Consider the following 25127-nt stretch of genomic DNA (forward strand, 5'->3'; position numbering starts at 1 on the left):
CTCTCTCTCTCTCTCTCTCTCTCTCTCTCTCTCTCTCTCTCTCTCTCTCTCTCTCTCCTCCCTCATCAGACACCCCCTGTCCTTCTGACATTAATAATTTGAAGACAAATAACCACAGCTATACAAGGATCAGAATAATCTGGACCTGGGGGACTGAACACAGATCTCTCCTGAACCTGAGGACATAGTAAGGTTAAACAAGTTTCATCTGGCATTTGCCTGAGGGCCACCAGTACAGACACTGTCTGTGTCAGATTAGATCATCCTTAAAGCAAGATGACCAACTAATTCTGTTGCAAAATCTTGGAAACCTTGAGTTACCTGCCCTGTCCACCCATTTGCACGCATGCTTTCATAGGAGGTTCACCACATCTTAGATTTCAGGGAGAAGTCCTGTTAGGAGTTTCTTCTTCCCTCTCCATTGTGAGTTCAGCTCACTCCCTGGCATGCCCCCTTTTCTTTTGGTCTGTATCCGTTGTCCATTAGGGGCTTCCGCATCTTTTTGCCCTAAATGGCCAAAATATGTCCCCCACACGGCCAAACGCACAGGGACCCAAGGTCAGAATCTGGAGGATAGGCCAGCCATTGTTCTGCACGAATTCTTTATCTAAATTAATCTAAAGCCATGCCTGATTGTCCTGTAAACTGGGTCAAGGTATGGTTAACAGGCTGACCATTGTCCTCCTCCCCTGCTCAACCAAAGGGGTCCACAACACCTTACAATATCCCATTCTTCCTACGAGTGGTTGTACTACTTTTAGATATTGATGTTGCTTAGATTATTTTTCCATTCTTTTTTTTTTTTTTTTTTTTTTGTGTGAACATTGTGCCTATTTTCACTTTCTGGGAAATTTGCCAGCTTTTCAAGGACTGGGCAGAAAACAAAATAAATATTTGTAGGTGGTTTAAAAAGACAAAGTAAGTCGGACCTACCCCTGCCCATCCAAAGTAAAGCATTTTAGTTGCTTTTCAGATATCTTAAATGAATTAACTCGAGAGAGTCAGAAGATTGATTTAACTAAGTGTCCTTTTCAGCTCTGTTATCCACGGTGTGTGTGTGTGTGTGTGTGTGCTGGGGAAAGGTCCGCAGTCAAAGTGTAGGCAAATGAATACAGACTTTTTAAAGCCTAGTTGAAATGGACGGTGTCAAAAATAAACCACCTCTGTGTGTGCTAATCAGGCTCCAAGTAGTGCCAGAATGTGTTTCCTTAACAATATTCAGCTTACACTCTTTTAAAAAAAAGTTTAAGGGATTTCACTGAAATTTGGTACGTTCAGCAGTTGGCTGTTGATAAATCTGTATAGCAGCCCACGTGGGAAGCTGACTCAGTGTCTGAGATGAAAGAGACCAGAAGGTTCGCGCCAGTGATCCCTGTGAACTGTGGCAGCGGCGGGCCGGCCGCGGCGGAGACAGGCAGCCCGCGTCCCGGACGGGAGGCCGTCACCTGTTGGGGCCTCGGGAGCGCGCGGCGGGGGCGCGGCGCGGGGAGCGCAGCCCCGGGCTCTCAGGGACTGTCCGCGGGCGGGGGCGCGGGCGGGGGCGCGGGCGGGGGGCGCAGCCCCGGGCGCTCAGGGACTGTCCGCGGGCGGGGGCGCGGGCGGGGGGCGCAGCTCCGAGGCCCGGCGCTGGAATGCACTTTTCTCCAGCCCCAGAGACTGTGCACGGGAGTGGAGAATAGTTTGGGGTGGGGTTTCGCACCGTCTCCTCCCCCCGCCCCCTCTCCAGCCCGGATCCCCTTCCAGGCGCGTTCGGAGAGCTCTCAGACCTGCGCCGGGAAGTTTGGAGAGCGGGGGGAGTCGTGCTGGGGGCTGGGACAATGGAAGAACGAGAAAGCCGGGAAGGCGAGCCGAGCCCTCCTCGCTCAGCGGACGGCAGGCACACGCGGGGTGAGTAGCAGCCTCATTCAAAGATGGGGCGACGGTGACGCGCGTCCCCCGCCGCTGGCTGCGTTTGGATCAGTGGGGACAGGGCTCGGGGCCAAGGAAAGGAGCTATTTTTCGCGGTGGCGCGTTTGCAGAACTGAGTGGAGAGCTGGGATTTCTGTTTTTTTTTTTTACTTTATCTCCGGCAGGATTTTCGGAAGCGGCTCGGCACTGTCCCATTTGGAGCGCAGGCAGCAGCCAGGAGCTGCTGTGTCTCCGGGCGATGACAAATGCGCCGCCAAAGACAGCGTCTCCCCCCGCCGCTCAGCGCGGGAGAGAGAGAGAGCAGTTGTTGCTCTGGAGCTCTCGCTGGGGCGGCGGCATTCCCGTTCATTGGTTGGGGAATTTCCTGAGGCAAATGCATGGTGGATGCCACTATTGTAGAGTTTAAATCACAGAGTTTGGGGATGTTTCATTTCACAGCTCAGAACAGCCCAGCCCGGGAGCCATGTGCATCTGGAGGATAGGTGGGACCCTGAGTCTGCTGTGTGTTTTAATTCAAAAGTTGAGAGTTGTTAGACCATGTGGGTGAGTGTTCTTTGGGCAGTTTCCCTTGAATTGTTTTTTATAATAGACTTGTCTTTTCCGTAGGGAATTTCCAGAAGCTCATGTTGTTCCAAAAAAAAAAAAAAAAAAAATCACAGAGGGGTTGGGTAGAGAAAGGACTTAATCTGCTCTCCAGAGTCTGCCCCCAGAACCTACCGTGCGGCATCATACAGACAGCAGTTCTTACCCCCCCCTCCTCCCAGATTCATCTGGGTCCAGTTAGCAGCTGAAAGCCTTGCTTTCGGGACTGCAGCGCTGTGTGGGAGTAGGGATTGTGCACTGGGGAAAAGGTGTGTGTGAGGGAAGTAACACATGACTCATCCACGCTGAAAATGCAAAAGTAAGCCAGACAGAAGAAAATGTAATTACAAGAGGCAGAGCTCCCGCCCCCTTCCCAGCCCTCCACCCCTCATCTCTTCACACCCCCCCCCCCCCCCCCCCCCCCCGGTGAAATGCAGGAAACTTTAAGCTTAGAAACCCCTGGAAAATCCCCGAGTCTTGTATTCAGCAGTCCTGGCCTCGGTTTGCACTTCCAAAGCAGAGCATTCTCCTTGCAGGCGCCTGGTCAGTGGGGTCCAGCAGGAGATAAGGCTTCCTCCCGCCCCTCCCCCACCCTCATTTGTTAGGTCCTAATCCTAAAGCAGGAATCCAGCCTCTGGGCCTTTGGTGCAATAAATGGCTCAGCATCTACACGGGCAATTAGAATGGGGCCAATTTAAGAAATAACTTTCAAAGAAGCACAGCGATGGAAAGGTGCTTGAGAGCCTTGAGCTGGTCCCAAAGAGAGAGTGTGATCTCTTTATTCATTTGTTTAATGAATATTGAGCTCCTGTTAAGTAGTAGTCACTATTTTTAGCTACTGGGGATCTAGCAGCAAACAGACTAATAAAAAAAGTACTTGCCTTCATTGAATTTATATTCTAAGGGCTAAGTCTGGGCGGTTGGGGGCGGTAGAGACAGATAATGAGCAAATAAGTAAAATATATAGCATCCTAGATGGCAGGATTGCTAGATTTTGCAAATACAGATGCAAGATGCCCAGGTAAATTTGAATTTCAGATACACCACGAATTATTTTTTTTTAGTATAAGTATAGTCCATACACTATTGGAGCATATTTATGTTAATAATTATCATTTATCTGTGAAATTCAAATTTAATTGGCCGTTCTGTATTTTATCTAGCAACCCTATTGAGCCTGCAGGGGAGAATAAAGCAGGGAATAGGGAGTGCTGGGTGGGGGTGGGGAGGTTGGAAACTACAGATAGAATTATTTTATTTTATTTCTTTCGGAAGGCCACTGACTTAATTGATTTAAAAAACTTTATATAGACAGTGACTGTTTTGCCAAAAGAGAAGCCAAATGTCATTAAACAGACCAGGGGTAAGGGTAGGGGCCAGAAATCCTGGTTATTGACCTGAAACTGGCAGGAAAGAGAAGGGAGATGCATGCAAGAGTGAGAATTCAAAAAGAAAAAAGTTGAAATGGTCAGGGGAGAGAACTCCCGAGGACATTGGTGGTGAGCAGACAGCAATAGTTTCCTTGGTAGAGGACAAGGGAGCAGCCCCCACTCAGCTGCAAACTTTGGAGACTCAAGGCTGGTGTTGGGGATTGGGGCTCCCCAGAGAGCATCCCAAGAAGGCGTCACAGCACTCTCGAAGGCACCCAAAGCCATCCCCAGACTGCTTGGCATCGGCGCCACATGTGTCCTTTAGCCATTCCTGGAAGAATGGCTTTAGCACCAGAAACTGGCCAAGGACCACGCGAGCTTTGTCCAAGTCCCTTTCCTCCAGCTTCTTGCCCAGGACTTCACCGATCCTGGCCAGGCTCCCCACTGGCTTTTCCCCCATGGGCTCTGCCACGAAGTCTGGAGGTAGTCATCTTGATCGGGATTAATCAGCTGTTCCAGCTCCTGTAATGGCTCCACCCGCCGATACCTCAACCCACTCCTGATAGAATTATTAAGGAGAGCCTCACTGCTGTGATATTTGAACAAACATCTGAAAAAGGCAAAGGAGGGAACAGCAAGGACATGGTCAAAGAACAGCAAGACCAGGAGAGACCGATGGGAGGAAGAGAGGTTGAGAGGTAATCCCAGGCCCGGTCATGCAGGGACTGTGACAGTGTGGGAAGGACTTGGGCTGTTACTGCTAGGCCCGTGGGAGCTGTGTAGCAGCCCTGACGTGTCTTACACAGGAAAGGGTAATACCGGGTGCTGCACTGAGAATGACCCCCGGTGGCCTGGGGGAAGGCGCCTGCAGTAAAACAGGCAAGAGACAGGACTAGCTTGGACCAGCAGGTAGTAGAGCATCAAGTGGTGACAAGAAACAGTCTCGATGTCCATTGAAGGTGAGGCCAAAAGAATGTGCTGAGGGGTGGGCTGTGGGACATCAGAGAACCAGAGGAGTCAAAGGTAACTTTGCCTGCACAGCTGAACGGATGGAGTTGCCATTTCCTTAAACCGGAAAGCATCTGAGGAGAGTAGATGAGAAGGTGATTATGGCTTGGGTCTGTTAGGATTTGAGAAGTTTATCCGGCATCCAAGTTAGGGATGCTGATTTAAGATTTGGGTAATCATGGCTGGAATTGCGAGGGGACTGGAGACGGAGAGTTGTGCTGGGATGGGGTCTGTGGGCAGAAGGAAAGGTCAGGAAATGTGCCCTGGAACACGCCAGCAGTTAGAGGGCAGGCATCTGAGAAGAGGCGGTGGAGAGGTGGTGAAAGGGGAGTAAGAATCCAAATTAGATTGTTAAGATCCCATAGAGCGTTGGTTCGCAACCTTCTTAATGCCGAGACCCTTTAATACAGTTCCTCGTGTTGTGGTGACCCCCCAACCATAAAATTATTTTTGTTGCTACTTCATAACTGTAATTTTGCTACTGTTATGAATCATAATGTAAATAGCTGTGTTTTCCGTTGGTCTTAGGTGACCCTGCTAGCTGTTCTCCATCTGTGGGTGGCAATCAATGGTTCTCTCTCACCATTGTTTTTATTTCTCTCTCCCTCTCCCTTCCTCTCTGAAATCAATAAAAATACATTGTTGCAACCCACAGGTGGAGAACTGCTGCCTAAGACCATCAGAAAACACTGATTGCTTACATTACGATTCATTAACAGTAGCAAAATTACAGTTATGAAGTAGCAACGAAAGGTTGAGAACCACTGCCATAGATTGTGGGTAAGAATGATGCTGTGAAGGGGTGTGGCTTCGTTTCCGGTGTTCGGTCAGCACAAGGACCACCCTGGGGAGGCCAGGCCACTGATGCCCGCATCACCCATCACACCACATGTCCATCCCTGTCACTGCACTCCCCACTGTATTGTTTATGTCCTGCATGTGTTTCAACCAATTACAGTGTGGTATTCCAGGGCACAGGCCATGGCTTCATCCTTACGTTCCCAGAATCCAACAGCATCGGACATGCAGGAGGCACTGGATAAATACTTGTTGAACAAAGGCTTTGAGTTTATCAATCTACTATAGATAAGGACCAGTTGGGTGATCATGTAACTTATTGTCCAAACTGAGACACTTTTGAGAGTGAAAGGGAACACTATAAATAATTTCTCTGAGACAACAGTTGCAACCCAGATCTGTTTTGGCCAACTGGGGCATATGGTTGCCTCAAGAATAGCTCTGATCAATGAGGTTTCCATGGCTGAATAGGCAGGCGACTAGGTAAGTAATAGGGTGAAGGTGTACTGCCAAGTGCATTGTGCAGAGCAGGCACTTGATGGTTGTTTGAATTTGAGTCTAACTATATCATGTTGCCTTTGGAGGCCATGGGCCCTTCAGAGTGAGCCTTGGGACGCATATATCTGCCCACAGCACCCTTGCGAGTCTGCTTTTGCCTGGCCCCTGAGACCTTGAAACCCCTATGCTGGTGAAGTGTTGCCAGCCACCTGCTTGCCTCTCCACCTCATGATTGCCAGCATTTTAGGACACTTAGCATTCGCTACGGTGGCAATCATTTTACAGTGTATAAGTGTAGCAAAGCAATATATTGTACATCTTCAACTCAGACAGTATTAGATCAGTTACATCTCCGTGAAGCTGGACAAAAGGAAATAGCATTGGCAGACCCACAGAGTGCAAGCCTGGGGAGTCCCGGACATTCCAGTCTTCACTCAGAAGTCTCTAAAACTTCCCTGTCAGTCTCTCTTCCTTATCCGGTGTTATTCTTCAGAGCACTTATCAAGATGTGAGATTTCTATTACATGTTATCTGTTTATCTGCCTCCCTAATTATAATGTTGACTCCACAATAAGGGAAGGGAATTAAGTCTATCTTGATCACCGCTTTACTACGTTTCTTAACTCCTTTCAGTGTACAGGCTAGGCACTCAGTAAATATTGTTGTGAATGAATGAGTTCATTAATCAAATAACCAACAGTTGAGAAAAAAAATGTTTTTTCTGGATGAGGAAGGGGCTGTACCTATTTTGCCTAAAATCTATACGAGAAACCTCTTTCGCAAAAACTTAATTTTTAAAGGATTTTTTTAGAGGAATATGATGACCCAGTTTTAGGTGTACCTTCTCTGCCAATTTGTATATGGTGATCTTTATGATATGAATAAAGGAGCTGGAAAACTGGTGAAGCCTGTGGGCCCCCAGCAGAACTCAGGATATCTATTAGAGAGGCTGATTGCTCTAACAGTCTTTGTGATTTAGCATACTCAGGGTTTATGTACTTCTCAAACACAGTGGGATGTGGATCTCCTGGTTGGTCCACCTCGGGGGCCCAGGCATCTTCTGTAAAGTCAGGACACCATTCCCCAAGGCCTAGCAGGCCCTCCCTGGAGCTTTCACAGTCAACTGGCCAAAGAGGAAATAGAAAGAACATCAGAGATAACTCAGGAGGTCCAGGGGCCAGGACTAATGGTGGCTCACACTTCTGCATTGACTGGAATTAGTACAGGGCCCCAGCCAGGTGAGGGGACTGGGACACACAGTCTTCCTGCGTGTGCAAGGGGAGGATGCTAAGGTTTGAATACGTACCAGGAGTGGGGAACCTTTTTTCTGCCGAGGGCCATTTGGATATTGTTAACAGTATTCGCAGGCCATACAAAGTTACCCACTTAAAAATTGGCCTCCTATATTTGGTCAAACATTTCATTAACTCACCCCTAATGCCTTGGCAGGGCCAGACCAGATGACTTTGTGGGCTTTATATGGCTCGAGGTTTGGATGTTCCCCATCCCCTCTTTTGTCTGACAGGCCCAGATAGGCTGCACAGCCAGGCAAAGCAACAGCTCCCCATGATGCTCCTATGTCAAGAGCCTCTGTTACAATTTAAAAAGCTACATCTTAGAGGCAGCTAGCCAGGAGCCACTGAACAGAAGTGACTTCTTCCCTAAGAGGCTGTGACCCACCTATTCTTGACCCTAATCCTGTTGCTGGCTCTCAGAAAGATCCAGGCGTATAATGCCTCAGTGATGCACACGGCCCCGGTTCTTGTTGCAGGTCAGCTGACCCAGCCAGAGCAACTTGAGTTGTGGCCAGGAAGCCAGCCTGGGCAGCTCCTGAGGTCGCCGGCCTGCTGGGCAGCCTGTTATGTGGATGACCCATCTTCCCCATCTATTCAGGACTCACCCCATTTCTCACTTCCACTTGTACTTTCCAGGATGTGTCCATCCCAGCCAGAAAGCCCTTTGGAATTCAGAAGTGTGTCTCTCTAACACTTCTGCCCTGTCCCATCCCTCCTTCTGCTCCCGGAGGGGCCTTTCTCTGCCCTAAGCTTCTGCTGGAAGTGAGCCACTGGGAGGGGTTGCTCCAGGCTGTGCAGAGGCTGGGAGGGACCGGAAGGGGAAACTGGAAGCCTCGTCTTCATACTACAGCCTCCTTATTTGTCTGAGGTGGATTCCCAGAATAGCAAACAACCAGACACACCCATATTTAAATGTTAGCACTGAGGCATTCTGGACCAGAAAGAAAACTGTGTTTCTGTTTGGATGGCTGGGATCATCTATTCATGAGGATAACGAGGAGTTGGCAGGCCTCTGGTTCCATGGCTGTGGAATTGTGACAGAATGTCCTCTGCCTGCTCCCTTTCTTGTTTGTTTCTATCCCTGTTTAGTTTTTCCCCTCAGTTGAAAGACCACATTCTCTCCAAATGACTGGAATGGGAGCGGGCTCACTGCTCCCTCAGGCATGGGCTTGGCAGCGTGGGAGCGGAAGCTCGCTGAGGGAAGTGGCGTGTGGAGAGTGGTGTGGGGTTGCTGTGGGTGCTGGTGACAGCGGAGGAGGCCCTGGTGGTGGGACGGAGGCAGATGGGGCTGACAGCTGGAGTGAAGCGCGAGGCAGGAAGGTGGGACCGGAGAAAGGAGACGGCTTCCAGGGTGATTAGATTCGGACTGTGCCTTTAGCCATTGGTGCATTAACCACTGATGCTATTTGCTGCTTTCCTCCAAATCGGGTTAAACCTTGTTAAACTACTTACTGAAGACAGCCGAAATTGGTTTGGCTCAGTGAATAGAGCATTGGCTTGTGGACTGGAGGGTCCCAGGTTTGATTCCGGTCAAGGGCACGCACCGTGGTTGCGGGCACATTCCCAGTAGGAGTGTGCAGGAGGCAGCTGATGGATGATTCTCATTGATGTTTCTAACTCTCTATCCCTCTTTCTTCCTCTCTGCAAAAAATCAATAAAATATATTAAAAACAAAAACAAACAAAAAAACCCAACAAAAAACAAACAAACAAATAAACAAAACAACTGAAGACATTTAGAAGAATCCACAAGACAGAGAAAAAAATGGAAAAGTGAAGGATAGTTGATGTGACCCAACCAGTGCAAAATGTCTGAAAAGAGTGGAGGTGCAGAGAGCCAGTAAGTTATGTGGATGAACCATCTTCCCCATCTAAGTGGGAGCTGCTGGGAGTGAATGCTGTCAGAAAGTTGATGCTGGCCCCACACTGCCCCTTTTTGCGCCTTTCCCAGTTTATTTCAAAGGAGAATGTGGAAAACCCCCTTCTGTCTCCAAGGGGCTGCTGTTCTGGCTGTCTCGACCTCTTACTCGGAGTCTTAGGTGAAACAGAATAGTTCCTATGAGTGTGTGACAAAGCTAGGTAGAGGGATGTTCTGCACCTGTTGGTATTTGAGGCGCAGGAGTGTATACCCTTGTGGGTGGGTGTGGATGTTTGTGTGTTATGCCGTGTAAAGAAATCCCCTTTCTAGAGATTGTCTCAATGTCCTGGATACCTTTCTCCCCCCCAAAATACATTATTTTAATGAAGTTAAAGTGATCTTAAAACTCCATTTAAAAGTTAACATTGTGCCCAAACCAGTTTGGCTCAGGGGATAGAGCTTCAGCCTACAGACTGAAGGGTCCCAGGTTCGATTCCAGTCAAGGGCACATACATTGGTTGCAGGCACATCCCTAGTGAGGGTTGTGCAGGAGGCAGCTGATCGACGTTTCTCTCTTATTGATATTTCTAGCTTTCTATCCCTCTCCCTTTGTATCTATTAAAAACTCAATGAAATATATTAAAAAAAATAAAAGTTAACTGTTAGATCAAACACACAACCTTTGGCTAATACAAAACTCATATTCACATGCACACTCAAAGGATAAAGTTAATCTCTTCAGATTGCACACATCTTTACCAGCCTGAGAGACGGCATTTTCTCCATTTGGTTCATTCCCTGGTTTCTGTTACTTCTGTATTATCAAAGAAGAGACCGCAAAAAAGATAGCCATCATGTGAGCCCACGCAATGAGAAAGTAAGCAAAATCAAGGAAATTACAGTTTATCTCCCAACATCTTTTAAACCAGTACTTCCATCTTCTTTGCCTTCTAAATGTACTGCTGAGACTAATGAAAAGTGGGAGAATTAATCTGGCTGTTTTCTTCTTTTTCCCCCTTCCTTTTCTCTTCAGTGTCTGATGGAGATGCTGTAATTAGCAATGTAATGAGAAGTGAAGGGTAAACAAGAATGATTCCCAGAACATGCATTTAGGGATGGAAGACCGGAACAGGAAAGCCAGCCTGAGTTAAAATATTCTCTATGCCTGACCGAAGGGGGTCTTGCCTAGAGTTCCACACACACATGCTTCTAGGCAATGAAGGAGGGAACTGTTGGCAGCACTGCCTTCAGAGGAGCTGACTTATTCCTAAGTCTGGACACCTGTCGCTCTACCTTTCTGGCATGGAGGTTTGGTTCTCTGTTTGAGACTCAAATCTAAAGCTCAAATATTGGATCTCTCTTTCTACACATTCCTTTTAAAGATAAATAATTGGCAAATAAGCTCACCTTGGAAACTTATCTTTTAACAGTAATTGAGGGTATATTTAAAGGCTTTAGATCTAGAAGCCTCTTTGCATATCTAATGCTAGTCCCACATTCTCCTTTTGTTAATGAAGAGATTGAGTCTGAGAGATCAGATTATTTGTTGGAAGCCTAGCTCTTCAGGCCGGACTCCTGAGACCCAGCCCCTGAGACCGAGCCCCGTGCTTTCTTCTGGGCTCAGTGGCCAGGGACGTTTTCCTGCCGCATCTGTGATATTGTTTAAGAGCTGCTTCCTGTGACAGAACCTGGTAAGGTCCTAAAGTGCTTTTGAATGTTCACTCCTTTCTCTCCCTATTCTGGTTTTTAAAGAGGCAACTCCCTTTTCTCAGTGAACTGGAATATCCCACCCTGGCACCCATTTGCCAACCATTGAGAAGGAACGGAGAGGCCCTCCTCATGTGCTGCCCTCAGAGCCTGTCATTGCCTGCTTCCGTTCTGACCCTACCAGGTCAGAGGCCTCTAGAATATATCCTGTGTCTCCTCCCTTCATTGAGTGTTTTAGATAAAGTCCACTTCAAGTGAAATGTGTCTAAGCCTTTACCTTACGTCCTCTCACTTATTACCTGTAATAGTATTCTTACGCTCGCTTGGCTTATGTTAATGGGGGAATTGAACTTGTAAGTGGTTCACCTGTCAGTTATTATAATAGCTACTTTTGATCTTGGAGATGAAACAAATGCTTCAGAAACCACCTTCAGATATAAAAATCTAAATATCCTGTTACCAGGATGATGGAATTAAAAATAAAGAAATAACCTGGCAGGCATGGCTTAGTGGTTGAATGGTGACCTATGAACCAGGAAGTCATGGTTTGATTCCCGGTCAGGGCACAGGATTATGTGCAGGAGGCAGCTAATCAATGATTTTCTGTCTCATCATTGATGTTTCTCTCTCTCTCTCTCTCTCTCTCTCTCTCTCTCTCTCTTTTTCTCTCTCTCTCTCCCCTCCCTCCTTCCCTCTCTGAAATAAATAAAAATGTGTTTTTAAAAAATAAAGAAATAATCTATTTCACTGGAGTACTCTTCTCCAATCACAGGTGAAGGTAAGAGCTAACCCAATTGCCTAAAAACTCATCTGAACAAGTGTCTCATTTTGAATAACTGCAGGGAAAGAGTCGGAAAGCAGTTTTTTGCTGCAGCATCTTTATTTCTAAAGTGTGATTTTTTTATATTTCATGATTGACTTTTTTCTTCTTGACAAACACACACACACGAAATCTGCTAGGTTATATTCATACATTAACAGCTGCCACAGACCCTCTCGGTATTCTGTAAATGAGATTTCTAGTGTGAAACCATTAATTAAACTATTTTTTTTTTCTTCCAGAACAAGGAAAAAGCAATCTGCATGTAACGTCATTAGAAGATGCAGAATGCCGGAGAACCAAGGAACGCCTTTCTAATGGGAACAGTCGAGTGTCAGTTTCCAAGGCTTCCCGAAATATCCCAAGGAGACACACCCTAGGTGGGCCCCGAAGTTCCAAAGAAATACTGGGAATGCAAACATCTGAGATGGATAGGAAGAGAGAAGCTTTCCTGGAACATCTCAAGCAGAAATACCCCCATCATGCCACAGCAATCATGGGCCACCAGGAGAGGCTGAGAGACCAGGTACGAATGTGCTACCTTTTTGCTCTGCAAAGCTCATTCTTTAACGAACATGACAGAAACCAAAGTGACCTTTGGTTTAAAAGAGAAAAAATAATTGAGTGAACTGTGCCCACCACTAAGTTTTCCAGATCTCAAGAAGAGAGATCCAGAGAGTGGGCAGTTCTCCCAAAAGGGTCCCATTGTCACCCACAAATGCATCTGAAGTGCAGGCAGTGAAGGGGTATTACTTGACTGAGTTAAAGCAGAGGATCAACTGCTGTGCACCCTGTTAGCACCGAGTGCTTGGCACAGTGAATGAATGAGTTAGAGAAATAGTTTTCAGGGTCAAACAGAGCACAGAGGGATACACTTGAGATAAACCCCCTTTCCTTAAGAAGCTGACATTAGGGTTTTGTTTCTGCTCACTTTTGTTTTTCCCTTTTTAATCACAGATGTTTTCCTTTTGCATGCTTGGTTTTCTGCTGTCTTCAGCTCCCTGTTCTCTCAGGTTATCTTGACAGCCAGACAGATATCACCCAGTGTGGCTTGGGGTGTTTTTGTTTCTTGTCTGCGTGCAATTACCTTTTAGCTGATAGGAGGAGGGAGGCCTCCTCCTGCGACCTCATAGGCATGTTATCAGATTGACCTTTCAGGATGGGAACATAGCAGAGGACTGAGCACTGAGTGATTCTGTGGTCCGGGAAGAGGGCAGGCTGTTAGTGATTTCCAGCCCTCCGGCTAGAGAGGCAGCACAGTGTTTTAAGGCTGCTTGCTTGCAAATTAGTTAGTTTCAAAAGTGATGGCTAACTAACTCAGCTTTTGAGCATCCATGGAAGCGGAGATTATCATCAGTTTAAATAATTTAAACCTATGCTTTATCTCCATTTTATTTTTTCCCCTTTAAATTCAACCTCCTAATCTATAAAATCTTTATCAGAGGGCCTAAGACCGTGACACGTGCTTTATGGACTACGTGTCTGCTTTCTGTTCGCATTGCCAAAGGGCAGTTGACCCAGAGAGGAGAAAAGAAACTGCTTGATGTTGAGATGTGCAGATTAATTCTGCGGTGATTAAGGAAAGGAAGGCTATCTTTTCATTTCAAGCATACAGGCATGCTGTGGAGCTATTGTGGGTTGGGTTCCAGACCACTGTGATAAATGTGGTCATAATGTTTTTGCTTGTAGAGGGTCTTGTCTTCCGTTTGAAAACAGCACATCTGTCAAGGGCAATGAAGTGAAGTGCAGTAAAATGAGGTGCGCCTGTATATAGAAAATACCCCTATTTTTTATTTTTAAATTGAATTTGCTTATTTTTTTTTTTTACCTTTCCCAGTTTTATTGCGCTATAATTGATAAATAACATAAATACCATTGTTTTCTTTTGATTCTAGAGTCACAATCCATTTAAGTATTAGAATCGGCACCTCTTCCTATGTCACTTTATTTATTTATTTATTTATTTATTTATTTATTTTTTCCTATGTCACTTTTTTGGTGAGACACCATATTTTATATAAAACAATTGAGGAAACTCACTTAAGGTAGTTACAATTGCACAATTTACTCAGAGTAAGCTGGGATTTGGATCCAGCTAAGTTTGAGCTCAGAATCCTTGTTTATTCCACTGTTTTATAGGTGGAAGACCACTGATTATAGAGACAAGGTAGTATGGTCTATATCTGGGATGTAAGGGTCATGGAATGTGTGTGTGTGTGTGTGTGTGTGTGTGTGTGTATACATACATGCACATGCACATGTCACCATGGGAACAAGGGTCAGGGTAAAGGAAGCTAGAAAACTGATTATGTGTTGAGTGAGGAGGGAAAATATTTTTTAACTTTAAAATATATTACTTTCTCTCTGAAATATAGAAATCAGTCTGTCAAAAATGGTATGTTTCTCATGTCAAAAATATTCCAGTTATTATCATTACTGTTATTATTTGTGATGTCGTGATTATAGCTGCTATTGTGATGATGGTGCTTTTAGGTTAACACAGTTACATGGGGAGCCTAAATATAGCTCGAAGGTTGTAAAGGGTGAAGGTTGTAAAAGGTGCATGGTGTCAGATGACAGGGAATAATGATGTAGGTTAGTGGCCTCCAGCTCTGATCTCTTGTCACATCTATCTCTGCCCTGGGTGTAGTCCAACCGTGGCTGGCAGCTGCACCTTTGCTGTTAATTCAGGATGAATTTTTGTGTATTCCAAGCTGACCACCCAGAAGGAGAAAGATTTTGATACCTTGTTCTGTACATATATTTTTTATTCCGCTGCTTTGTTGCAAATGAACCTTAATCATCATTGTAAACATCAGAGATAAGCTCAGGCAGTGGTGTGTGATATTCCTATGAACAGCACTGTATCTCATGCCTTTTCCATTCTTTTTCTCCTGCCACTCATTTCCTTCCTCTGTCCTTTCCTCTTCTCCATGACACCCTTTGTTTCTTCCTGACCTTCTGACAATGGGTTAGCCCAGGCTTCCTTTGCAGGAAGATGCATGAGCTGCCATAAGGAGGGATTCAAACAGCACATGTCTGATGCTCTTCTCTAGATTCTCAATACCATGTTCTGGGAAGCTATCTCCTTAGTGAGGAGAGTGCCATTGAATAAGATGCTAAAAATGCTGTATCCAGCACCTTACATGAAATATATATATTTTAATTTTTATTGAATTTATCAGGGTGACATTAGTTGACAAAATTATATAGGTTTCAAGTGTACAATTCCATAATGCATCATCTGTATATTGTATTGTATGTTAACCACCCAAAGTCAAGTCTCCTTCCATCACCATTTGTCCCCCCTGTATTCCCTTCTACCTCCCTCTGTTGTTGGTGCGGTGCCCTCTGGTCCCCACCTGTTGCAGGTGCAAGTGGAATCCTTGCAATATCAGCAAGGGGAGGAATTTTCTGAGATTTGCACAGGAGGAGGATGAATGATATTGATTTCTGTGGAATTAAACCCCTGGGTTTCGCCGTGGAAAAAGCCCAGTCTTGTCTTCAGCAGTGCTAGGACTAAAGGCAGTGCCCAGAGTTGCCTCTCTGTATTAAAGCACAGTCTAGTCCAACATCTGGCCAGCTTGGTTTGTATTCCCAGCTGCAGTCCATTGCTTTTGGGGTCCCCATGGCCATGGGCTGCTTAAGGTGACATGGCAGACTAGCTAGCACATGGGCAAGTAGAGGTCACAAGCAAGAAAGTGCAAGGGAGCAGGAGCACAAGAGAGAGAATCTTTTGTCTCAGGGATATAACTAGGAGCTTAACCAATCAATCTATACTTCAGGATTTTTCATACTAGCAGTGGCTCCACCCCTCTAGCCAATTATCTTTTCCCCAGGTTAGACTGACTAACAAGCACCGTCCCTACTTCACCTGCCTTCACTGTGCATGCGCCACTTCCCCTTTGTTGGACCCCTTCCCCCAGTGCTGTGCAGCCAATGGGCCAGAGGCTCCTTAGGGAGTGAAATTGCAGCTTCCTGGTGAAGCTGCCCAGATGATCATGCTTGTAATGTTTGGCCTCCCCTTTGCTCTTTTCCTATTATTAATATTAATAACTAGCTAATTATGACAGTAGCACCACCCTTCCCTCTGGAAATCACCATATTGTTATCTGTGTCTATGATTTTTTTTTCTTAATCCCTTCACCTTTTTCACCCATTACACAAAATATTTTGAAACTAAGGGAGTCTAGATTCTAATTCCTTGGTATTATATAAAAAGAGAATTAGAGCACACTTTATATTTTGAACATTGAATTTAAACACTGGAAGATTCATGGTTGAAAACTTATAGTCAAGTCTTTGAAATTTAGTCAACCAAGAATTTTCCAAGGTCTAACTTATTGTAAAGCAAACTTGATTTCTTTTCACTATCTTAAAAAATGCAGATAACCATTATTGCAGCAAAGTACTTATCTGCATAATAGCAGCTGTCATTACCACTGACTCCCCCAACCACTTGTGCAGGGCAATCAGACTGTGATGCTCTATCACCTGGCAGCTAAGGCTTAGCTCTGGAGTCAGGCAGGGCTGAGGTTGGTATCCAGCCCCCATTTATGTGCTAATTGTGTGACTTGGAGCTAATGGCTTAATCTCTGTCTCAGTTCCCTTATTTGTCAAAAGATAATAATAACTATATCATAAAGTATTGAGGAAGAAAATGATGGATCCTTTTTCTGCTACAATGACAGCTCTTAGCATTACACTATTCTGGTTTATGATGTCCAAAAGAAAAGTCTCAGAGGCTCTACTGGTATTTTCAAATTAGTATTTAAATTCATTTTATTTTTTTATTAACACATATTTAAGTTACCCGAAGAAGTTTATTTTTTCTATTGACAGAACAAAATCGTATTATATTTCTGAAAGTTATTTGGATTTCTTTTACTTTTTCATAATATATATATATATATATATATATATATATATATATATATATTTGTGTGTGTGTGTGTGTGTAAATACATATATATGTGTGTGTGTGTATATATATGTGTGTGTATATATATATATATATATATATATATATACACACACACACACACACACATATATATATATAGATACAATGAGACATGACCCTTGCCTTCAAATCAGTAAAAGAAATAAGACCCTCAGGGACCCAGACTAGTCTCTCAAGATCCAGCCCAAATTTCCCACCTTGTGAGCTGTGGCACATAATCATGCCTTCATTGTACATTTCTTCATATTTCTTTCTCCCATCTAGAATATGTTTTTAGAGCACAAAAACCTCGTCTTAATCACCTTTGTAAATGCAGAATTTAAGGAGTAGCAACCTAAACTAGACATGATCAAGTTTTGTTGAATGAAAGTGTGAGCCAATATTTTTAATACAATTAGAAGGTGATAGATACTACTGAGTGGTACAAGTAGAGAGGGGTGGGGAATTGAGATCGGTTGCAGTTTGGGCAATCAGAGGAGATTGAGGCTAAGAAGCCAAGAAAAGGTAAGTCACTCCTTCAAGTGAAGAAGCCAGCATTTGAACCAAGGTTAGAATTGGTCTTTCCGCTTGATAGTAGCCTTGGTGTTTGCTCCTTTCACCTTAAAGTTTTCTAATGTTTTGGTAACAGATGACTCGTTACGGTGGGTCAAGTAACAGAGACATGTCATTTCTTTAAAAAGATAAATCTTATTTAATTGCAGAGCACCTGGGGTGACCATAGAAAATGGATTGCTACACATACTTCACAGTAAAAGTTACTGAGAAATAGCTCTGAGTTCAGAAATGCCTGTAGTTCAGCAGTCTTCTCTCAGTCTGGGGCGCTGTGTAACTACAGTGTATAATTTGGAAATGCTCTTCTTTTATCTATTTAATTAATTTTAATCTTCTCCTGTGGATATGTTTTTATTGATTTTAGAGAGAGAGGAACGTTGATGTGAGAGAGAATCATAGATCAGTTGCCTCCCATACGTGCCCCAGGCAGGGATCAAACCCACAACTTAAGTATGTGCCCTCACCAAGGCATCCAATCCTTTTTGGTGTACGGATGATGCTTCAATCAACTAAGGCAGAGGCCAGGGCAGAAATGCTCTTCTTTCATTTCTTCTCTAGTGAAGAATCAGATGTCTAGGTGGCCTCTCACCTACCTGAACAAGATTCTTCTAAACTCAGAAACCTTTTGTCAACCTTTATTGTCAGTCACACACATAATTTCTCTTTAACTAGGTATAACAGTACCTACTTTGCAGTTACAATTAGTTAATGTGTATTCTTATATCTGATGTGGTCAAGTCTTAGGAATAAAGAGTAATGCATTTTAAGTTAAAGTCTGATGTATTCTTTCATTCAAAGCAGAGAGTAAGGAAGGTATGGAGATTTTTCCTTTCACATGAATATTGCTACAATAAGGAGATAAGACCATGAACATTAACACTATCTGAAATGGTGTCACTCATGTCAGGAGGCCTCTTGTCCAGCTCCTGTCCTCAGTAGGGCTGTGCTGTGAGTGCCTGACAGGCCTCTCTTGGTGTTTGTGCGGCAGTAGCACTGAGCTATTTTCTCTGTGCCTGGTTAGTTTGGCACCACTCACCATGGTCTACTGTAGTCTATGGTATCTATGCACAAGAGTCACTATACTACCGATTGTGAAAATGAAAATCAGGAAAATACCTATCAGCCTGTTTATTCATAAATATCCAAGTTTAGTTTATTCTACTCTTTTAACATTCTCTCAAGAACTTCATTCATTGGTGAAGAGTTGTTCAATGGAATTTGGAACTGGAGGCTTTGGTCAGACTTAACATTATCCATTCCATTGACTGACTTTTCAGAAGGTATATACACATACACACACACACACACACACACACACACACACACACACTTGATTTTGTCAGATCATGGAAAAATTACATAGTTAAAAACAGAACAAGAGAGATCCAAGATGGCTGCGCCCAGGTGAACACCTAGCCGCAGCCGCACACAACAATTTCAATAAAATACAACTAAAATATAAAACGGACATTGCCCAGAACTAGAGGAAGGTTGACTGACTGGAAATTCTACAGTGAGAAGCAAGGAGAAAACCAGAAGGAGGCGCGGAGGAGCTGGAAAAGCTCAAGGTACAGAGACGCGGCGTGCGGAGAGGACAGAGCCGGAGAGGAGGGAGCCTGAGTGCCTGGCGGGCGTTCCCTAGCGGAAAGGAGATAAAACTCCGACTGTGCTGGGCCCCCGACTGCTCTGATCCCCAGTTTTAAGCCAGACCCCGGGGACTCAGGCTCAGCCATAGGGAGCCGGGCTGTAAGGCGGAACCCCGGGGAGAGGCGAAAGGAGGTCCCCGCGGTGCGCACACTGCGCACCGAGAAGGACGGTTGGCTGTGCCGCGGGATTGCCCTGACGGGAAGGAGACTGGGGCTCCAGACTGCTCTGAACGCCACCTCCAACTCCACTTCCAACTGAACTGAACCCCAATACCGGGCTCATTGTGGGAGAGCATAGACTGTTTGGCAGCAGGCGAAAATCGAGGGCACCTTTCTCAGAGGCGCCGGCAGTGAGCACTGACGGACCCGCATAGGGTGGGGCTGACGGAAGCCAAAGCTGCAAGCTCCACCCTGAAACCCCGTCCCATCTGTAACTGCGAAATGCGACAACAAAATAGATCACAAATGAAAGAAATGGAGGACAAAAAGCGTCTGGATATAGAGTTCAAATCTACGCTTATAAGGTTTTTCAAGAATTTCCTAGAAAAGATGGATAAGGCCTATGAGGATATGAAAAGAGATCAACTAGAATTAATAAGGAGTCATCGAGAAATGATAAGGGATCAACAAGAAATAAAGAATACATTGTCTGAAATAAAAAATATTTTACAGAGTCCTAAAAACAGAAGGGAAGATCACAAGAATCAAGTCAAAGATTTGGAACATAAAGAGCCAGAAGACACTCCTCCACAGAAGCTAGAAGGCAAGAGAATCCAGAAAATCGAAGATAATGTAAGAAACCTCTGGGACAACTTCAAGCGAAACAACATCAGAATTATTGGGGTCCCAGAAGATGAGAGAGAGCAAGATATCGAAAACATACTGAAAGAAATAGTGACAGAAAACTTTCCCCACCTGGTGAAAGAATTAGACTTACAAGTCCAGGAAGCGCATAGAACCCCAAACAAAAGGAATCCAAAGAGGACCACACCGAGACACATCATTGTTAAAATTCCAAGAGCAAAAGACAAAGAGAGAATATTAAAAGAAGCAAGAGCAAAGAAGGTAGTAATCTATAAAGGAGCACCTATACGATTGTCAGCTGACTTCTCAACAGAAACCATGCAGGCCAGAAGGGAATGGCAAGAAATATTCAAGGTGATGAATAGCAAGAACCTACAGCCAAAAATAATCTACCCAGCAAAGCTATCACTCAGAATCGAAGGCCAGATAAAGAGCTTCACTAATAAAAAAAAGCTAAAGGAGTTCATCAACACCAAACCAGAATTATATGAATTGCTGAAGGGGGTTCTTTCAGAAGAGAAAGTAAACAAAGATAAAAATTATGAACAACAAATACGTAACTATCAACAAGTGAATCTAAAAACCAAGGAAATTAAAAAAATCTGATGAACAATATTAACTATTGAATATAATAGAATCAGAGGTATGGAAGGGGAGTGAACTGACGATTCTTGGGGAAAAGGGGAGAGAGGGGCGTGGGAAGAGACTGAACATAAACTGTGCACCTATGGATGAGGACAATGGGGAGAGTGGAAAGGGCAGAGGGTGGGGTGGGAACCTGGTGGAGGAGAGCAATGGTGGGGGGGGGGGGAAAGAACATTTGTAATAATATGAACAATAAAAACTTATATAAAAAAATAAATAATAAAAAAAATAAAAACAGAACAAGAGAAGTCTTTAACTGCATTTGAATCAGAAGACTAGGTCTTAAGAAACAAACACTATTTCAGTTTGGTAGAATACAGGCCTTTTTAATTTGCTTCCATCAAAAGGCACTGAAAATAATTAGGAATATTAGAAAGAGGAAAAAATACCCCTCTTGACTAAAACAAGGAAATGATCAGGACCCTTTAGAGAAGTAGGGGTTATCTTGGTGGGGAACCCATAACTCACAGAATATAGAAAGGAAAGTTGCGTTAAAGGAGGAATGTAAGCTACCAACAATATTATGATCTTGACCTCGTCTAGATAGAAGGAGCTTTATTGATGCAGAGCAAGGTTAATGAAAGAGAGGAGGAAGTATTACCAAATCACAACTTGTGCAATCACAGAATGCCCTGATTAAGAGCTTTGCTGTGAGCCTCACAAACATTGACTGCTACAAACTGAAGAGTGAGGGTGACATGTGTTTAGGACAAAGCAAGTAACATATTTTTGTGGAAAAGGCATTGATATCACAAACCAGAGATGCCTTGCTTGGCTCTATCCTTTTGCAAGCTAGTTTTCAGTAGCTATCCATTCAAATGTTACTTATAATAAAAAGGAGGCAATAGGAGACTTATACCTTAACACTGATATGTCAATCAGGATAGTCTTGATAATGCTGTGGATTGTGGTACTTTCCTGTGTGTGTGTGTGTGTGTGTGTGTTATAATACAAAGACATTTTAGAGAAGTTGTCCTTGCAATGACTTACTGATTCAGGCTACTTCCATTTTATAACAATGCCATCTTAACACATGGATTACAAGTCACATGACAGAGAAAGAGAGAGATATTGGGTTCTACACAAGCTCTTAAATATGTTAGCCAAGAAGTGGCATATGCCACTTTCCTTTATTGTAGCTCTTGGTTCTGGCACCTGCTGGGGTATTTGGTTTATTCAGATTTTAGCTGTGGAGTCTAGTTTAGGAAGGAAATACCACATTTACTTATATTAGCTCTCTCAAATATAAGTAATGATTTCATCAACTTTATTATACTAGTATATGTCACTTTACACCTATCTATACAATAGTATATCACATTTATATAATATAAATTAACATATGTTTGTATCTTTATGTAATGGCCTCTTTATGACTCCTTTTTGATGAATTTAATTGTTTCACGACAGAACTTCTATCACAATGAATTACTCCTCGTGCTGCAGATCTCAGTATCAGTTTATATCTTGGGGAATAGACATAGTTCCTCCAACATGTATGAAAAGTTCCAAATTAATCAGATTTTTGCCTACCACATTGGCATACACACACACACACACACACACACACACACACACACATTGGCATACACACATACATACACACACATACATACACACATATACACACACATACATACACACACACATATATATACATTTCACAAATATTCATCTATATTCATGGATATATGTATCCATGAAGCCTGGAAAGTGAAGCTAATAGAACTAAAGATCCACTGGTAGACCTTTCAGCTAGTGGAGGACTTTGGCTAGGTCGGGGTCTAGGTAAAAGGCTAGTGTGTACAAGAGATAGATTTTTAAAAACTATACGTGTTTTGTAAATATATGTGTACATAAATTTAAAGTTTATGAATTACACTAAGGGAAATAGACTCAACTAAGAATTTTCTTTTTAGAACTATTAATCCTATATAATAAAAGCCCAATATGCTAAGTGTCTGGTCATTCAGTCATCCGTTCAACCAATCAAAGCATAATATGCTAATGATATGCTAAGGTCACTCAACTGCTCTCTATGACATGCACTGACCACCAGGGGGCAGATCCTCCAACCAGTATGTTAGTTTGCTGCTGGGGTCTGGCTGATCGTGACTGAGCAAGAAGGGCTGCACATGCCCTGGAGCCCTCCCAGTGTCCCTCCCAGGCTGGCTAAACTCTTTTGTCTCTCCCCAGTCCAGTTGTACACTGGTGGGGCCCCTTGGCTGACCTGCACCCACTCATAATCCAGGACCCCTTGGGGGATGTCGGAGGGCTGGTTTCAGTCCGAACCCGCAGGCCAGGCTGAGGGATCCCACTGGTATGAATTCACTCACCATGTCTGCAGTTTCTTATAATCCAAAGGGAAAAATGATGAGAGTATAGCCATGTTTAGTAGCAAAAACCATTTAGCTGTTTTGAAGTAATGATTTTACAGACCAGCCTTTTACCTAAACCTGAAAGGAAAAGGAAACTTTTTGGTAATTAGGAAATATAACATGATGTATATGAAATAAATAACAATAGAAAGAGATAAGAAATACCCTACATGGGCTGCCATGAACATGGAGAATGTTAGATAAGTAATTATCACTCCTTTTTGTCAGCTACCATTTATAGTGGTGAAAAGGTAGAGAAAACTACAAGGAGAACATATTATTGGCATCAGCTAAAATCGTGGCACTATTGCTCTTTACACATGTTATTTCATTTTCCCAACAGTCCTGTGGAGTACAAAATGGGACACTGTGTCCTATTGTTTGTGGGGACCTCGCTCTCAACCTACAGATTATATCCTCTCTCTAATCATCAGAGTCTAATGAGTGACAGAATAAAATGCTGAGGAAACAGAGAAGGAACAGAATAGGGGACCAGCTTGCTTGTGTCCATAAATATAAAATGTGGTGGTGATCCTACCTAGAATGACTGAAGTGCCTGTGTCCTAATTCGCTTGGCCTTCAATACTTCAGGGAAGAAAAGGAGCTTGGCATTAAAGGAGCAGCGGCATGAATAGTGGTAAGTCTCTGAGAAGATAAAACTTATAAGTTATAAGTTGCATTTAGAAACTTGATATTAGTGTATGTGAGTGAGAGTTTAATGAACTACTAGAGACCCATGGATAAAGAATAAGATAGGACTGAAAGAATCAGTATAAATGTCTAAAGAATAATCTTGGCTATGTCTAAGGGCCATCAGAATGTCATCAGAAACAATAATCATCTAAATTTGGGTGTGATGAGAAACAATGGTTTAAAAAAAAAAAAAATCCAGAAAGAGCAGTCTAATGCTTAGCAGATGATGCTACTCAAGGGGCCAGATGAAGGAGTTAGCTTGGAAATGTTTCCCAGAGGGCTGATATTTTGAAATGCAACTTGAAGGGTGTTAGAAGTGCATTTTAGATTTCAAGTATTACATAATAGGACACATTGTACTGGGGTTCAGCAGTCAATAAAACTAAAGTCAAAGGGTTATGATTTTACTTGCAAAATTGACTTAAAGTTGACACTAATCATACAAGACAGAGAAAAGGAGAAGAATCCTAAATGGTAATCATTCATAACACATGGCTCTTGATCTATAGTTTAATTGGGTGCCACCAACCGCTGTGACAGCTTTCGTTTTAATTAGTGTTGTAGAAGAGCAAGACAACACATTTTGAGAACAGTGCTATATTAAGAAGAGCTTAGCAGAAAATCAAAATAAGATTCTCCTGGAAAACCTGCTAAAGAGTGCCAGGAGTCAGAGGGAAAGGAAAGGGGTGTCAGGAACCGAGGTATAGCTATGCAGAGGCAGTCACCTGGAAAGTGGTAATCAGCAAAACCTAGAGAAAATTTCACCAAATGAGATGGAAATTTCAGTATAGAATCCAAAAAAGACCAGTATGATGCAGCAGCACATTGATGCAGAACTCATATTGTAAACGTCTAACTTGTCCTTCCTCTCCTCACTCATCAAGCTCACTTCTTTACTATTATTCATCCTTTCTCCTGCAGGTACTTTCTTGGACTAATTTAATCAAATGGTTATTTATCAAGGATCTACACTATGAGCTCAGCATTGGGCAGAGTACAAAAAACCTACCCTGCAGAGGATACCTGACTTTAGTGGGAAGAGTAGTGATTTCGGGGTTCCATACAACTGGGTTTATATATGCTAGGTCACTCACTCAGTTGTGTGATTATAGACAGGCCAGTCCATTTCTCGATGAGTTTTTTTCTTAACCGTAGAGATGCGACAGACAATACTGTCAGTCTGATGATTAGATGCAATATTTCTCCGCTATAATAGATGTTGACTGCATGCTGAAACTCTTGTTATTAAGGGGACGGCATTCAACTTGGGAAGTCAGATTCCATTTCTGTTAGGGCAGCATGAAACAGTGTGCATTCTAAATAGCAATGATCTAGACCAGAATCTTATAAAAGTATGTTCTGCAGAATCCTAGATCCCCAGGCTGTTAATTAGCTGTTTGGAGAGTAGAAAGTTCCTCATTTGGGGACATTTGTGGTTAGCCCAAATTTAATGAATTTCTACATTACATGAGTGCTCAAGCCTCTCTTCTCTCAGTGGGACCACTGGCAACCAGGACATCCCTCCTCACTCACGCCTACCACTCTTGGGAGTTGAACTAGCCCCTCTTTCAACCCCAGTCTCAAAGAGGTTTCTGCCCTTTCT

At 43.6% G+C, this 25127-nt stretch overlaps 1 protein-coding gene across 1 annotated transcript in view; it reads left to right on the forward strand.

The window, feature by feature from the left end:
• The first annotated feature begins 1536 nt into the window (after positions 1 to 1536).
• Positions 1537 to 25127, forward strand: part of KIAA1217 (KIAA1217 ortholog) — a 296834-nt gene continuing 273243 nt past the window's right edge. The window contains 2 exon segments of the mRNA XM_045588070.1: positions 1537 to 1887; positions 12086 to 12369. Of these exon segments, the coding sequence (XP_045444026.1) occupies positions 1818 to 1887; positions 12086 to 12369 (354 nt within the window). The 5' untranslated portion in view covers positions 1537 to 1817.

Source organism: Pipistrellus kuhlii, unplaced genomic scaffold (genome assembly GCF_014108245.1).
Source record: "Pipistrellus kuhlii isolate mPipKuh1 unplaced genomic scaffold, mPipKuh1.p scaffold_m20_p_1, whole genome shotgun sequence".
NCBI classification, from domain to species: domain Eukaryota; kingdom Metazoa; phylum Chordata; class Mammalia; order Chiroptera; family Vespertilionidae; genus Pipistrellus; species Pipistrellus kuhlii.